Below are 17238 nucleotides of genomic sequence, written 5' to 3'. Positions count from 1 at the left end.
ACAGACAGGAACTCCCACAGAGTGATGGAGGGACAAAGGCTGCTACAGATAAAAGGACTGAGTGGCTACCCCCCCACCCTGATTTTGGGGACTTACTGTCCTTAAATGTTAGCTACTAGATTTGACCTGGACTTGATGTTGTCCCATTTGATCCTTTGGATTGAGAACTAAACACAAAGTTTTCTGAACTTGAGGTCAGAAGACGTAGATTGAAATCTGACTCTACTAGTTTTGTAATCTTTTTTTAATTTTTATTTTTTTAAATTCGGTTTTGTTTCTGTTTCAAGTTATCTCCCTCTTCCTACCCCTCCTTGCCTATTGAGAATGCAAGGAAAGCAAGACTCAATATAAATAAGTATATTCATGCAAAACAAATTTTTACATTAGTCATGTCCACAAAAAAATTAATAAAGGAAAATATGCTTTGGTTTGTACTCTGAGTACCATCAGTTCTCTATCTGTGAGTGGAAAGCATATTTCATTATGAATCCTTTGGAACTGTGATTGGTCATTGTATTGATTAGAGTTACTAAGTCTTTCAAAATTATATTTCTTTACAATATTTTTGTTGTATAAATTGTTCTGGTTCTACTCACTTCACTTTGCATCAACTCATACAAATCTTCCCAAGTTATTCTGAAACCACACCTTTCTTCTTTTTTTACAATAGTATTCCATTACATTCATATCCTGTGATTTGTTTAGTCACTCCCCAATTGATGAGCATACGCTTTTGCCACCACAAAAAGAGCTGCTGTAAATATTTTTGTACATTTGGCTCCTTTTCCTCTTTCTTTGGTCTCTTTGGGGGGTATAGACCTAATTTAGCTGTGCAGTCTTAGGCAAATCATTTAACCTCTATAGACCTCTGTGTTCTCACCTGTAGAACAAAATCTTTTGGGGGAGAAAGAGCCTTTTGTAGGCCATGGTTTCTTTTAGAGTACATTGTGTACAACAAAGCACTATATAAACATCAGCTTTTATTAAGAGGAACAAGTTCATATCTAGCATTTCCCCGGATCAACCTCCTCTCCCCACCACTACCCAAATTCTTGTCTCCATTATGCAGTGGTGGGGAACTATGCTGCCAATTCCGGACCTGTCCGTGGAAACCATCTACTGCAGGAACATCCCGGTACATGATTAGCAAGGAAATGCCAGGCTCCAGGGTCAGGGTGGAGGGACTGAGGGAGCAGCACATGGCCTAATGAGCATTGCCCCTGGTCAAGCTATTAAGTCTCTCTTAGAAATTTACGGTCTAATGAACTGGACAGCTTCCTAGAATAGCTGGGTATTTACTTAAGACCAGGCCAAAACAGTGTTGTTGTTTGGCTATTAGGGGTGGGAAGGGAATACTCGTGCACTCTGCTAAGCATTTACAAAGGTGATCTCATTTGATCCTCATGACAACCCTGCAAGGTAGGTGCTATTCTTATTCCTATTTTATTGTTGAAGAAACTGAGGAAAGAGAAGCTGAGTGACTTGCCCCAGTTCACATGGCCAGTATTTCTGAGTCTGGATTTGAACTCGGGGCTTCCTGACTCTAGACCCAAAGCTCTGGCCACTACACCACCTGGCTGCCAAAGCTGTACCAGTTGCTGGTCCTTAACCACTGTCGCCTACACCACCACCTCCATCACTCCCTTTTGCAGGCCAGTTTTAAGTATCTCCTGTAGGATACTATTGCAAACATAAGAATCTGCCAGCTAGAGCAGGTGTGCAGCAAATGCAGGGTCCTTTTGTCCAAGACAAACATAACTCTGTAGTTAGCTCCGTAGAAGAAACTCATACTTTTATTGGCTGTATAGTTCATCATAGTCCATGACAACATCACCGAGGGAGGAGTTGGTAAAGGTGCTGCTGCTCTGCCATGATAAACCAATAGCAAGGTACCATACAATGTGGAGCCCTCTGTATCTTGGCATTTAAAGTCAATCAACAAAGCATTTCAGTTAACAGGCATTTGTTGTTGTTATTCAGCCCTGTCCAACTCTTTTGGGGTTTTCTTGGCAAAGATACTGGAGTGGTTTGCCATTTCTTTCTCCAGCTTATTTTAAAGATGAGAAAACTGAGGCAAACAGGGTTAAGTGACTTGCCCAGGGTCACACTGCTAGTAAGTGTGAGGCCAGATTTGAACTCAGGAAGATGAATCTTCCTTATTCCAAGCCCTGTGCTTTATCCACTGTAGCACCCTGTGCCAGGTACTTGCTAAGTGCTGGGAATACAAACAAGCAAAAAGGAAGACAGTCCCTGGCCTCAAGGAGCTCACTTTCTAATGGGGAAAATCACACATGAGAGGAAGCTGAAAGGGAGCATGGTAGAGAAGTCCAGAGTGTAGCAGCATGTTGTTTCCCAAGTACATCCTTTTGTGCAGGCTGTGCCCCATGCCTGGCATGCACATCTCCCTCCACCTCTGCCTTTAGAAACCTTTACTTCCTTCAAAGCTCAGGTGAAGTGCCCTTTCCTACCATTAGTGCTTTTCCAAAATGCATTTGTTAGATGTTTTTTATATTTATTTATATGCAAACATGTTTCCTCTAATAAGAGGAAATGAAAAATGACAGGAGGGATAGAACAAGTAAAAGTGCAATATAATAAAAATATACATAATCCACAAAAGATTGGGGGCTACTAACTATGGAGACTCATAAGCCAAGAAATATTGTAATTATTCATGAAAACATATATATGCTTAGAATCCTAGAAGCTCAGATTCCATCTAATCCACCCCTTACTTGAACAAGAATCTCCTGTCTTCATTGATAAGTGGTCATCCAGCCTTGACTTGAAAGAACTGCATCAAGGAGAAAACAGCTACTGCCTGATGCAACCCTTTGCATCAGGCACACTTTGAAAGAACTCACATTCTTTGGAAGTGTTTCCTTAAATCAGACCGCAAGGTGTCTCTTTACAGCATTCGTCAATTCCTCTTAGTTATGGTCCTTGGCACCAAGCAGAACAGGTGTGGCCCTGTATCAGTAAGGCGAGATTCATGACGTCTAGGGTGACCATAAACATGCCTGAATGGTTTCAGAACTGCAAAGTATGAAAAACTCTCTATGTAGAAGGCAGAGGAAGCATAACATTTATTTAGACACCAGAGAATCCAATCCCAGGACCAATAATTCCAATTCGATATAGCAGTAGTTATATTCCAAAACCAGTAAGCTCACCTCAATGTAGCAACAAGGAAATTATAACACAGTATTATAGCAAGGAATCAAGTCATCCTGTAACCTCCTCCCACTGGAGCCTTCCTGTAAACAATCACTCATGAATCCTAGCTGTCTGCTTGCCTTCGTTCTCTCCCTCCTTGGTTCTGTGGTCTCTGCAGTTCCCTGGTTTCCACTCTCCGCTCTGTGCTCTCTCTGCAGCTATGCAGCTCTGTCTACTCCGAATTCCTTCTCCTTGGGCTGAATTCCAAATTCTGTAGCTCTCTGCAGCTTCTGAGTTCTATGGCTACCTTCTGGGTATTTATACTCTTTTTAGGGCCCAAGGGCCTCATGCCCAAATGCTTAGTTTTTGGTAAGTAGAGGCTTTATGCCTACTTACAAACAAAGCTTTCCCACCTAGCCCCACCTGAGGCCTGTTGAATGGATGGGGAAGTTCTTTGTTCACATTAACACTACCTCCCCCACCCCCTTTGATATAACAGCCCTACAAATACTCAGAGTTATCATGTTCTTCTCTAAGTCTTCTCTTCTCCAGGTTAAACATGCATCACTATTTCCTTTCATTAGTCCTTATGTGGCATGATTTGGAGGCCCATTCACCATTTTGGTTGCTTTAAAATGTGACCTAGATGCTTCTTTATATACAGTTTAAGATTGCACTAAGTTTCTGGGCTTTCATATCACACTGCTGAGTCACATTGAGCTTGCTGTGCACTAAAACCGAGATCTTTTTCATTTTCAAAAAAGTTTTAATGATGTGTTTTGTCTTTACATTACATACATGTCCAGATTACCCCAACTCTGTGAGTCCCTTGTAACAAAGTAGAACAATTAATCAAAACTAACAATATGGTTACCTCATTTGTAGCACCACTCAGTTCTCATTCTTTTTATATAAGAGAAATATATTTTTTCTCCCTCCCACCACCCCACACTCTATTGAAAGAAAGGGAGAAAAGAAAAGAAAAATATTTTTTGGAACAAATATGCAAAGTCAAGCAAAACATATTACTTCATTGGCTAGAAGGAAAAACACACACACACACACACACACACACAAACACACACCCACCTCTTTTAATCTACCCACAATTTTTATTTTCCAAGGAATTTTTTGAATCATTTGGAAAATCCTGAAATCATTTTATTCTAGCATGCTGGCAAATTGTCACTGGAATGAAGTGAACCTGTTAAATAAAGCCAAGGTTTAATTCTATCAAGAAAACAAAAAGCATTACTGTGGATCATAATAATGCCTGATTTTGTTCAGATCAAAAAAACGCCCATAGAATAATAGATATTCTCAACAAGAAATAATCTAAATAATATTCTGATTTTCTAGTTTATCACCACTGTTCTCTTTCACAATTTTATTTGGCAATTAGTTGATTCCAGTATCATGATTTAGTTGCTTGTTTTCATCAGCTTCCAAAACATAGTTTGCAGTTTAGTGTCATTACCTAGGAGATCTTCACAAAGATAGAACTCGATCTGATTTCATTTGAGAAACTGCCCCATTTAAGGATGTTACCATCATTACTAGAAGGGCAAGAAACATTCTATGTTTGTACTCTCTAAGTTAGATTTTATAATGACCTTAATGTCTCTCATTTCTTTTTTACTTGATACAGGTGACAAGAATTGACAGCCTTGAAGCATGAGTTCAGATGCTAATCCAGGAGTGATCACAACTCCTCCCCCTCCCAGCATGCCTCACAAAGAGAGGTATTTTGATCGCATCAATGAAAATGACCCTGAATACATTAGGGAAAGGAATATGTCTCCAGACCTAAGACAAGACTTCAATATGATGGAACAAAGGAAGAGAGTCACTCAGATCCTGCAAAGTCCTGTGAGTCAAAGCAATTTAAAGAAACTATAGTTTTTCTTCCTGCCTAAGAAATTGACTTGTAGAGGTGGAAAACCCAAAATGTCCCATCGAAAAGGGAAATCAAGATGAGAATGGGCGTAGAGGAAGTTCCAGTGGCCCCCAGTCCTTTCAGAGAAGCAGACAGCTAATTTATATGTTTGGCTTGTAAAGACTTAAGAACAAACTAGCATTCACTAGGCATTACTTTTTCTTGTGAATTTTCTGGGTGCTATGCTTCATTAGAGAAGTACAAAAGCAACTGGTGAGCTCAAGGACATTGAGCTCAGGCTGGGAAATCACCAAAGTGCAGAAAGGCATGACTGATCCAGTAGGAAGCAAGACCTTGGTGAAATGCAGCTTATGCACAAATGTCATCCTTCCTGTGTTTACCTGGATATTCAGAAGGGGGTTGGAGAAAGGCATGAGAGAGGGGGAAGGAAAAGATGATTTTTGTAATCTGAAACCTATTCTGATAAAAACAAAACCCCAGCCTGACTAAATTGATTTTAAAAGCATACTAAGCTATAATGAGGCAGAGCAGAGGTCGATAAAGATCTGCGCTTTGGCAGGAAGACCTGGGTTCGAGTGCTGCCTCTGACACATACTAGATGTATGAACCTTGGCAACTCACATAACTGCTCAGTGCCCTTGGCACTTCCCTAAGACCCAAAATTGTAGAGAAAATGAGGACCTACATTCTTTTATCTCGCTAAATAACACTATACCCATGAAATCAGAAGTCCAGCCCCTCTCACTAACAGGCTGTGATCCTGTCTTTGAGACAACATCCAGATTCTCTGAATGATTTCTAAAAGAATTGTAACTGTTGCTCTAACCTCAGAGTAAAATCACAAAGGCCATGTGTTGGTTGTGGAGGATGAGAGAGCCGCCTAATTGAACATGATTGAAAAACCACAGTAGTGCTGAGAATGCACATACTTTCTCCACAGGTGATAGAGGGATCATGGAGTCTCAGCATGTTTTCACTGCAGGCTCCAACTCAGCTCAGGTGGCTCTTGGATGAACCCTTTTTGTTTGTGACTCAGTTTTTTGGATAACGATAATATCAGAGTATTTAAATTTTCAAGTACTGTATTGTAAAGGATTGCTCAAATTTGTTAATGCAGTCAGACTGGCTTATTATGTGCACAGTGAACTCAAAGCAGCATTCATAATGAAATTAGCATGGCCCTGAGGCATCATTCAGTGCTTATGGTCATGTGAAGCCCAATTTGGGAATATTGGATTTCTAACTGATATTAAAATGAATATGCAGGCGTTGAGATGTTCAAGGTGACTGTAGTAAAAGACTTCTCTTACTTCATATGGGTGAAGTCACAAAATTTGAATCAAAAGCAGACTGAGGATTCTCCCCCAAGCAACTCGTGCCATGACTCAGACTAATAGCCATGGGGCCTGCTTCTAAGGGGAGTAGCAAATACTAGAAGATTCTGGAAGTGGAACACTTCAGGGGAAAGATGAGCTGTTCAGTTCAAACGTTAGTTCTTCTGGCCTCTGATAACAGCAGAGCTTAGACAAATGCAAAATAAAATAAAAGAACAAGGACAAAAAGAGAATTCAGGAGTGAGCAGGTATCTGTATTTTTTTAAATAAGTTGCACTTTTTCTATTTAGCAAATACTACAGTGTTGTATTAACTTTGTTGATAATTTATCAACTGAATTCAAATAGCTCAAATGGCAAGAAGAATAAACTGTATTAACCAGTCTAGAGTGGTAAATGGTAACGCTGTAACTTAAAGAAGATAGCATTGAGCATCCTTACCTATCCTTGAGAATTCAGAATCCTAACATGAGTCCTTACATGTTGAGGTTATTGATGAAATACTCTCAGAATAGATTATTGATCTCTAGTTATATGGGAGAAAATAAAAGTTGTGTAAGGAAATTTTTGTCTTTAGATCCATTGTTTTGTCCTGCAGTTTAGTGGATACAGAATCAAGTAAGAATTCCTACCTCATTACTGGCTTTCTCCTACTAACCTACCTCAGCTCAGACTCTGACAAGCAAATCGTTGAATTTTTTTATTTTGTTTTCCTCATGTGCAGATTAGAAGGTCCTGTTGATAGAGAGCTGGGCCAACCTCAGACCTCAAAAGTCGGGTTCAGGTCCCACCTCTGACACACAATGGCTTTGTAACTCTGGCCAAATCATGTAACTTCTTCGTGTCCTAGGCAACTCTCTACTAGTATAAATTGCAGAGAAAGAGCCAATTTGCATTGGTAGAGAGACTTTCTTCATGGAGGAATTCCTTGTGCCGAAGAAAGCACAAGTTCATTCTCTATCCCCCCACTATCTGCAAATTGCCTTAACAATATTGGTTATCTTTACACCTAATGGAGAAGAATAAATAATGATCTTATGGATCTTCACTTTCCAACTGGCCTTGTGAAATGAGTCATTTTTGGCTGGGTGACTAGTAAAGAATAAAAGGTGCCTATATTTTGATACCACCTGAGGGAAGAGAAGTAGGCAGTGATTTAATTTTTTTAAATAAATTACAGGCAGATAATTCTTCTAAATCCTGACCAATGAGTCTAAAATCTTGTTCATGAGACCTTTAGGAGAAAGTCTGCTACTTTTTCAGATCTCTACCTTAGGATTATGATAATAAACAGCAGCCAGCATTTATAAAGCACTTTAAGATTTGCAAAGTGCTTCCCATATGTTAACAACCTTGTGAAGAAGATACTTTTATTATCTCCATCTTACAGATGAGGAAACTGAGACAAAGAGAAGTTAAGTAACTTGCCCAGGGTCACACAGCTATTAAATGTGTGAGAAAGGATTTGAACACAGGTCTTCCTAACATCAAGCCCCATAATCCATCCATGAGCCCCTAAGTATACTAAATTAGAGTATTAAGTCGTAATAACCTTGAGTTCTCTGAGGAGTCTCCGCTTTAATGGTCTTAAGTGATGAAGTGGATCCATAAATTGTACTCTCAGCTCTGGAGGCCTGGACTCAAATCCTTCTGAGTACCACGCTGATTTGGTTGACATAATTCTGTCCCTGAAGAAACTTTGTTTTCCAGATTTCCATTTTATCATTCTAAAGGGACAACTGATAGTTGTTGTTGTTTGCTTTTTGCCTTTTGCCAGATGAGGAGCATTCAGTGGCGTTGTTTTAATTTTGTGATACTGGATGAAGCCCAATATATGACAAAAGAGTTAGGATTCAGAGGCCAAAGAGAATCCAGGCAATAGAAACCTCTAATAGACTAAACATGGGAACATGGCTTCTTGAACCAAAAGACACATGAAAACTCTGTGTGAACAGTAGAACAACTTTCTCCTCATCTTAAAGCAGAGTTTTGTAACCTTTCTGTGTGTGTCAGGGACCCTAGTGGCAGTCAATGAAGACTAAGGATCTATTCTCAGAATAATGTTTTTATAGTGATATTTTGTTTTGTTTTGTTTTGGAGGGGGAGGGCAGGGCAGTTGGGGTTAAGTGACTTGCCCGAGGTCACACAGCTAGTAAGTGTGTCAAGTGTCTGAGGCCAATTTTGAATTCAGGTCCTCCGGACTCCAGGGCCGGTGCTCTACTCACTGCTCCATCTAGCTGCCCCCAGAATAATGTTTTTACATGCATAAAATTATATACATAGGATTACCAGGTAAACGAATTGTACTGAAATACTTTTTTCAAAATATTTTTAAAAGTCAAGTTTATGGACCTCAAATTAAGAATCCCTGTCTTTCTATAGAAATGCCTTCAGGGATGGTAACAGTAAATCATAAGCTTTGTATTATCAAAGTCTCATGAAGAGAAGAAAACCTGCCAATATGTGACAACATGGATTTCTAACTCCCACAGTAGTTAACAAAAGCTTCCAACTTTCCTTATTCTCCCCCCGGGGCATCCCTATGCTTTAAAAAGTATAGGATCCATTCTCCACTTCTTCAGATTGTGTTGTCCTTAAATTTTTTTTTCATCATTTAAGTCAGTACTACTTAGTAAGGGCCTATATACCTCCCTTCTCATACATACATATTTGATCATTTGTGAACATAAGACAACGATGAAGAAGAGGAGGAAAAGGAAGAAGAAACAGCAACAACAATAACAACGACAGAGTTTTCATGTGAATCCTGGTTCAAGAAGCCATGTTTCTATGTTTGGTCTATTAGAGGAGGGGGGGGAGGAGGCATCTTATTGGACAGTCAGAGTTTTACCTTATGATGGGTGTTTTACTTTAAGATGAGCTATGATTTCATTCTCCCCAATGGGGAGACCTTTTGTAACCTTGATTAGAGATTCTGAGAGTATGCCATAATCAAGAAAAGTCAAGGATGAAAGCTTATAGTATTTGTAAATATGTAGTATTTAAATATGCAAAAAAATCATTCATATTGTTTTCTGTTTAGAATATTCACCTAATATGGGAATCCCATGAAGATGAAAAATTCATCTATCTCTTCTTCAGATTCCCTTGCCCCACATAAGTCAACCAAACTCAAAAAGAACCAACAGCCCTTTAAATGTTTTGAAAAGCTAGAGGTTTTACCAGAAGTTTTGAAAGCATGGTGCTGTACTAAAAAGCCACAGTGACCACCTTAGTTCAGGCCTTCATCACTTCTTACTTGTATTCCCTGCTTCAAGTCTGTCTCTTCATTCTAGTCAGTCCTCCAAACTTTTGCCAAAGTGATTTCCTCTAAGCATGTATCTGACTATGTCATTCCCCTCCTCAGTAAATGCCAGTGCCTCCCTTTTGCCTTCTAGGATAAAATATAAATTCCTCTATTTCACTTTTAAATCCCTTTACAACCTGGTTCTACCCTGTTTTTCTAGCCTCATTGTATGTAACCCCTCTTCCTACACTCTGTGATCTAGCCAAACGGACCTTTCTCTCTGTTGCTCACATACTATACGCCATCTCCCATGGGCCATCCCAAATACCTCCCCCCAATAGAATCCCTCTCTTCCTTTAAGATACAAATCAAGCACTACCTCCTACATGAATGAAGTTTTCCTGATTCTAACTGTTAGCACCCTCCTACCCCAAATACTTTGTTTTTATTTGTATTTATTGACTTTATAGTTATTCTATATGCTTACATATGTATATTACATATGTAATCTTACTCATTTGGATTTAAGCTTCTTCAGAGTAAAGATTGTGTCATCCTTTCTATTTGTTTTCCCCAGCACATAGTTGTGCTTAATAAATGTTTATTGATTGATTGATGAGAAGAGCTATAGGTATCTGTCACCATTTCATTTCAAAGCCTTGGGCAACTAATTTTGCTTGCCTCTGTTTTCACTGTGTGAAATTGCTAGGTTAGACTAGGTTATATTTAGCCCCTTCCATCAGTAATATTCTGTGATCCTCAGTGTGAGTGACAGAAACATAAGCAGTATACATCTTACCACAGGAGCTGAAAAATTAGAGGTGGAGCACAGCCTTCCCTTTCCTTTTGCCATCCCTGATTAGTCCTATTCAGGACTTCAGACTTCAAATTCACTTTTCTTCAGATACTTTCTAGCCGTTTCTTGACTACAACATGATACCTTATCTTCTTTTTCTTTTTTACCAGTCTTCACTGCTATAGAGTAAAAAAATTGGTTTATAGACCTACATACCTCTTATTTTAACTGCTTGGCATAGCAAAAATAAGATATTCTTAAGTAAAAAACTGCTTTGACAAAGTTTAATGAGAAAATGAGTTAAGTAGTAGAAATTAAACAGCAGTCATAACGTTAGTTTTTCTATAAAATGCTTTAAGGCAACAGAGAAAAAGCCTAAGTTCTCTTTGACGTGTATAAACTCTATACAGTGTCTATGGAAACACTAGATTGGAATGTATGGACTCTCTGTAGACAAATAATGAAGTGCCCATGACAGAATGCAGGAATCAGGTGTAGTCTCATTCCCTTGCTCATCAAGTCTCAGTGAGGTAAAGTCTAAATTCAAAAACTGGTAAAGAACTGGGTGGTCCTTGAGTTAGTAAAAACTGAGTTTCTCAACAGGCCCCAGCTAAATTTGACGGTTTAAAATGGAAAACAGCTGGTGGGCTTGAGAGAAAAAAAAATCAAGTTTCTGGGCTTTCCCTCCAGGAGAAGCAGCTTAGAGTAGTTAAAATAAATGTTCAGTGTCATTTGCAGAATAGGACAACAAGAGTGATAACTAAGGCATTTTGGTACCCTGAAAATTTCTCAAATCAAAACAGTGTCAAATGTTATAAACATCTTAAAGTTAGGTGGAAATTCAAAGTCATGTATAATTCTAGTATATGTGTGTGTGTGTGTGTATAACCAAGGTCTAAAAATGCTAATAATATACCATAATTTGAAGAGTTGGCAAATTCACCAACTACCTATTTGGGTTTTGGGAGAAGTTTAAGTTGTAGAAACTCTTAATCTTTGTGTGTGTTTTTCTCATACATTCTCTCCTTGAAAAGATACCATGCTAACCTATTAAACTTCATGTTGAGATGCTGTCACAAGAGACAACTTATCCAGAAGACATATCTTTATGTTTTTCTCCCTTTCAATAGGCAGTGGTAATCTATTTTCCAAATGGATATGTTACTTTTTGGAGGAATTCTGAATTTATTTGTAATGCTTCTAATCCCCCTTCAGAGGAGATCTGATAACATAATTGCAGGGTGCCTTGGGCACAGCTAGTCTGTAATCTTTTCCTTTTTTCCCCTAGTTTTCCTCCCCCCAGTAATTACTTATTATGAGGTTATCCATCCAGATGTATTTTTTAAAACACCAGCCTCTGCCATATTCCTGATCTCCATCAGTGTTCTGCTAAATGATCTTCTATTGTAATGAAGTGGAATGACTGGTAAATTAAGCTTAATTTTAGTTTTGTTTAAAAATTCACTTAAATAGTTCTTTCTGCCTCTTTAAAAAAAATAATCCTTACCTATTTTATGTTTTCACATTTCCCATCTCTTGCTGCTACTTGTTTCTCCTGAAAGTTGTGCCTGGTAGAGTTTTTTTTTAAAAAACTCAAAAAGAGGATTTCAAAATTCTTTTCATTTTATTAAAGACTTTTAAACATCTTCACTGTGAATATACTGAGTGTTAAAGGTTAGCCTTAATCCGTGTGAACTTCAAACTCTGGAACCCTATGTATTTAAACAAACACATTCTTCAGTTCTACGTTGGAAAAGAAATCATCCTCTCTCTAGTTTAAAACTTATATTTTTTACCTGGCAACTTTAGCCGTGCTTTTCTGAGTTGTTTTTTTTTGGGGATCACTACATTCATTTCAGCACACTGGGAATGAACTAAAGTTGTGGCCATTCATTTATGTGCCCAGTGTTGAAGAATGTGATGACTGTTCTCTTGCCATCACCTTAAGGTGAAGACCCCATTCACCCAGTCGATGATGGACAGGCTAAATTACAGGGTGAGAATTTTTCATTAATGACTTTTAGCTGATGAAGCTCTTTAAGGGGAAAAAAAAAGCACTGCTTATATTTTTGTGAAATGAATCATTGCTGTTGTGGACTCACCATCCAGATTAAAGTTGAACTTTCTTCCAAGTTCTTGAATTTGAAGGTTATTGAGAGGGGAGAAAATAAAGTTTAACCAGCTAGATTTATTCAATAGATACTTGTTATAAGTCTAATATGTTTTGTGAACTGAGGTAAAGACGTATAAGACACAGTTCTTGCCTTCAAAGATCTAATAGTATGGGAGAGTAGTCATACGATAAAAAACAGTATGAATAGTGTCCCTCCATTGTAGTCCAGCTTTTAGCCACAGCTTGGTGAGGAGGTAACTAGATTCTCATAGATTTTGCCTGTAGAATGCAAGCTCTTGGCAAGTTCTACTGACATAGAACGGCTTTGAGTATGAACCAAGCCATAGATTGTATGTCATCTAAGGACTGGCCTGGCTAGGTTTCAAGAAGCTCACTGCTGGAAGGTTAGTCACAAAGAGACAAATATTTTTGGCCACAGAGATTTGTGAAAGAGTCTGCTAAGGTGTGAAGGGTTTGTTATGCCCATGGAGGGAGGAAACACAGACAAAGAAGAAATCACAGAGCTCTGGAGCCAAAGTGCCAGATAAATGGTATAGGCAGCAGTAAGTGCTACTCGAGCTCAGGGGAGGTAGAGCTCACTTTCCACTGTAGTGATTAGGATTAGGTAAAGCTCCTTGGAGCAGATATTTGAGCTTGGCCTTGAAGGATGGGTAGGAATTCAGAAGGCAGAAAAGGGAGCTGGAAGGGATTTCTGACACAAGAAAAGGCATAAATAAAGAGACTGAAGCAAGAAAATGGAAGACATGCTCAGGAGATGCTAACAGTAATAAGAGCTTCTATTTGTATAATATGTGAAATTTATTTAGCACCACAAAGAATACAAAGTTCTTTAGCATATTGCTTACATTTGAGTCTCAAAACACTGTTGTAAAATAGGTCCTACAGGTATTGTTATCTCCATTCTACAGAGTGGTAATTAGGGTCAGAATAGTTAACTGGTCACCCAGCTGTTAAGTGTCAGGAGCAGGATCTGAGTCCAGGTACCCCTTTTTCCAAGGGGCTCTGTCTGTTGTTGAGTTTTTTCTCATAGCTTTGAGGTAAATAGTAAAAATGTTATCCCTACCTTATTTTTTATTTATTTTTTTGAGGCAGTCGGGGTTAAGTGACTTGCCCAGGGCCACACAGCTAGTAAGTGTCAAGTGTCCAAGGCCAAATTTGAACTCAAGTCCTCATGACTCCGGTGCTAGTGCTCTATTCACTGGACCACCTGGCTGCCCCTGTTATCTCCACTATAAAGATGAGAAAACAAAGGCTCTGAGAGGGTGGGACTTGCCCCAAGTCACACAGTGAGTAAATGTTAAAGTCAGTATCTTCTGACTCCAACACTGGAACTTTCTCCACAACCTTACTAGAACGAAGGTTTCATTTAGAGAAGTAATAATAGTTATGTAGCTCAGCTTCCTGTTAGGTCTTTAAAGTTTGCAAAGCACTGCCCTCAAAACTATCCTTTGAGGTTGTTGTTTGTTGTTGGTCCTTTGTTCTTGTAAAGGACCAATAATATCACGGGTTGATGTCTTGACTCATGCGTTGGATTTTGGTGAGGCAAAGCTGCACAGAGTCATCAGCCTTACTCTGTCCTTCAGAGTCATTGAAGTCCAGTGGCAGGACAAAAATCAGGAAGACTGATGATAGGCTGGAATGCACCCCCTGTGAGATAGTTAAGAATTATAATCATTTCCTATATGAGGGAGCTGATGCTCAGAGGTGAGCCCAGCCAGGACTTGGACCCACATCTCCTGACTCCAAGTCTAATATAGTCTTTCTTAATCTCCACAATACTAAGCTAGGGCAAATGGGGATGGAAATATAGATAGGGGCCCAATTTCTTATGATTCTAAATGTTATGTGAAGGAATTTGAACTAAGAATTCTACACATCTCACAATTTCCAAACATAACCCCTCTGCTAATCCAAAGCCTGTTGTGTTTACTGCAGTTCGAAGCATCTTAATCATAATCTTTAACTATCTGTTGCTATTAGGTTCACAGACTTAGAGCCAGAGCTGAGCTTAAAGCTCAGCTAGTCTAACTCCATTTTACAAATCAAGAAAATGAGTCCCATAGAGGATAAGTAACTTGACCATGGAAGAGCAAGGATTTGAATTCAAGCTTCTGACTCAAAAATCCAGCATGCTCACTTACTGCACCCCACTGCCTAGAAAGACTTTAGAGGGTTTGGTTGCTTGTGTTGATCTATAGCATAAGCTTTGTTTGAATTAAGAGTGTAATAAAACTAATCTATCTACACTTCAGGAAGGAAGCACTTATTTGACCTGCAGAGATATGATTAGAATCATTTAATATGTCAAACAAGCTCCTCATATGCAAAAACCGAAGAAATCATATGGGGTGTGTCTCTGGGAGCAAGATATGTTATTTGAACTACCTTAGTATCCTCTCCACCATTCCTAGAGTCAAGATCTTCATGCCTTTTATATTAGCAGAAAAAGAATCAGGGTCTGCATTATGGCCACCTCTCCATACTTTAAAGGGATGGGGGCCCATTCAGATTGTACCTTTTGGGGTGCTTGCAGAACATAGAAAATATTGTTTAACTTTGTAATGGAAACATCCTCCTTGTGTTTATTGAGCATCCCATTTTGTCTATAAAGCTAATTGAACCCTCGGGGCAGAAATCATATCTTAATCATTTTTTGTCCCTTTTTGCCAAATAGTTCTGTGCGCATAATAGGTGCTCAATTAATGTTTGTTTTAATTAAACCAAAAAATGAAGGCTACAGACAAGGAAATGTCTGATTATAGCTCAAAGAGAGGCAGAACTGCAAGAATACAACTTGGCCCATTGGCATGTATCTGTCTATTGTAAAACTTTTATACTAAGGTCACACAGTTCATCACTGAGTACGAATTCTCTCAATATTTTATAGATGGATCCAACTATTTGTATGCCTAAAGCAGTAGTTCTCAAACTTTTTGGTCTCAGAAGCCCTTTACACTCTTAAAAGTTATTGAGGGCTCCCCTCCTCAACCAAAGAGCTTTTGTATATATGGATTGTATCTATATTTACTGTATTAGAAATTAAAACATCTTAGTATTATTATGAAAATAATTTTGACCTCACAGACCCACTGAAAGTCTCAGGAACCCCCTGGAATCTCTGCACCATATTTTGAGAACTTTTCACTTATAGTCTAGAAGAGGAATGAACAAGGTTTTCTAATGTCTATAAAAGTTAATCTTAATATATCGTATTAAGAAGTGACAAGAGAGTTACTCCAATTTGAATCTCCTGTAGTTAACCAAATATTTCCTTTGAACATCTAACAAACTGGCAACATTTTGCATCATTTTCCTCTGATTGTACTTGTTAGCTCACATTCATAAACTCTAGATTTTTTTTTAATTTTAACATTCATTTTTTATTATGAGTTCCAAGTTCTCTCCCTCCCTCAGGACACTCCCCTACCCATTGAGAAGGCAAGCAGTGTGATACCCATTAGACATGTGAAATGCTGCAAAACATATTTCCATATTAACCATATTGCAGGTGGGGAGGAAAGCAAGAAAAAGACAGTGAAAACAAATATGTGTCAGTCTGCACTCGGAGTTCATCAGTCTTCTGGAAGGCGGATAGCATATTTCGAGTCCTCTAGAATGGTCATGAATCTCATTGTATTGATCAGAATCGATTATTACAACATTGCTGATGCTGTGTACATTGTTCTCCTAGTTTTGCTCACTTCGTTTTATATCAGTTCATATACGTCGCTCCAGGTGTTTCTGGAACCTTCCCCTTCGTTTCTCATAGAACAATAGTGTTCCAACACAATACCACAACTCATTCAGCCATTTCCTAATTGACAGACATCCCCTCAATTTCTAACTCTTAAGCACTGGATTTCTAAAAGAAAAACTAGTCAAACAGTCTCAGGTGACAGAACCAAATTTGCCTGATCTGCACATTAAGGGCTTCGGGCCTAGTTAAACTGGGCATTTGTGAGAAGACTTTTTTAGTTGAGGTACATTGCTTTGATTTGTTCCTGAGGAATATGGCAGGAACTGTTAAATACTATATTTTTTAGATACATTGTTTTCTTATGGTTTAGAGAATTCAAACAAGGCAGATGGTAGTACAGTATGAACCAAATAAAGTTCTAATTTGTGAAGCTACTAATGAAAGAGAAAACAAACCTAAGTGAGAGCGCACATAGTGGTTTAACAAGATTAGTTTGGGCAGAAGGTAAACTATACAGTTTAGACTGATAGGGTGGCCTGAAAGAACTTACAAAGCTGATAAGATTTTTCAGTGTAGGCAAAACCTGAGTTACCAGAGTGATATTTTTTCTCTTGGGTATATGCACTTTGATTTACATAAAGAGCACTTCTGAGTATGCCTATTTTCTTTTTTGTCTCTAAAAGTAAAACAAATCTCTGCCATGGGCCTATGGCCAAAATGGAAACATCTGGAACTCAAAGTTAGGGAGAATTGAATTGCTTCAGCACCTGGCGGCGCTTGCAAAGTGATGCTGTTGGAAAATAGCCAGTACCAGCTCATTTTCATAGTTCTTCAGGCTGCTAAAGAGCTGCCATAGAAATCACAAACTAGAAATTCATGATTAACTCGACATGAAGAAGTAAGAGAGTGTGGTAGAGTGAAGAGAGTGCCAGACTTTGAGTCCAGAAGAACATCCTTTGAATCCCATGTGTGATATTA

At 38.7% G+C, this 17238-nt stretch overlaps 1 protein-coding gene across 11 annotated transcripts in view; it reads left to right on the top strand.

The window, feature by feature from the left end:
- ADD3 (adducin 3) overlaps positions 1-17238 on the top strand; it is a 168543-nt gene that overhangs the window by 134302 nt on the left and 17003 nt on the right. For all 11 annotated transcript variants that reach the window (XM_036734604.1, XM_036734610.1, XM_036734608.1 and 8 more), the window contains one exon: positions 4805-5025. In XM_036734604.1, coding sequence (XP_036590499.1) covers positions 4831-5025 — 195 coding nt within the window. In that variant the 5' untranslated portion in view covers positions 4805-4830. The remainder of the gene's footprint in view (positions 1-4804; positions 5026-17238) is intronic.

Source organism: Trichosurus vulpecula, chromosome 8 (assembly GCF_011100635.1).
Source record: "Trichosurus vulpecula isolate mTriVul1 chromosome 8, mTriVul1.pri, whole genome shotgun sequence".
NCBI lineage: Eukaryota > Metazoa > Chordata > Mammalia > Diprotodontia > Phalangeridae > Trichosurus > Trichosurus vulpecula.
The sequence above is the reverse complement of the archived record's forward strand: the minus strand, read 5'-3'. Positions and strand labels throughout refer to the sequence as shown.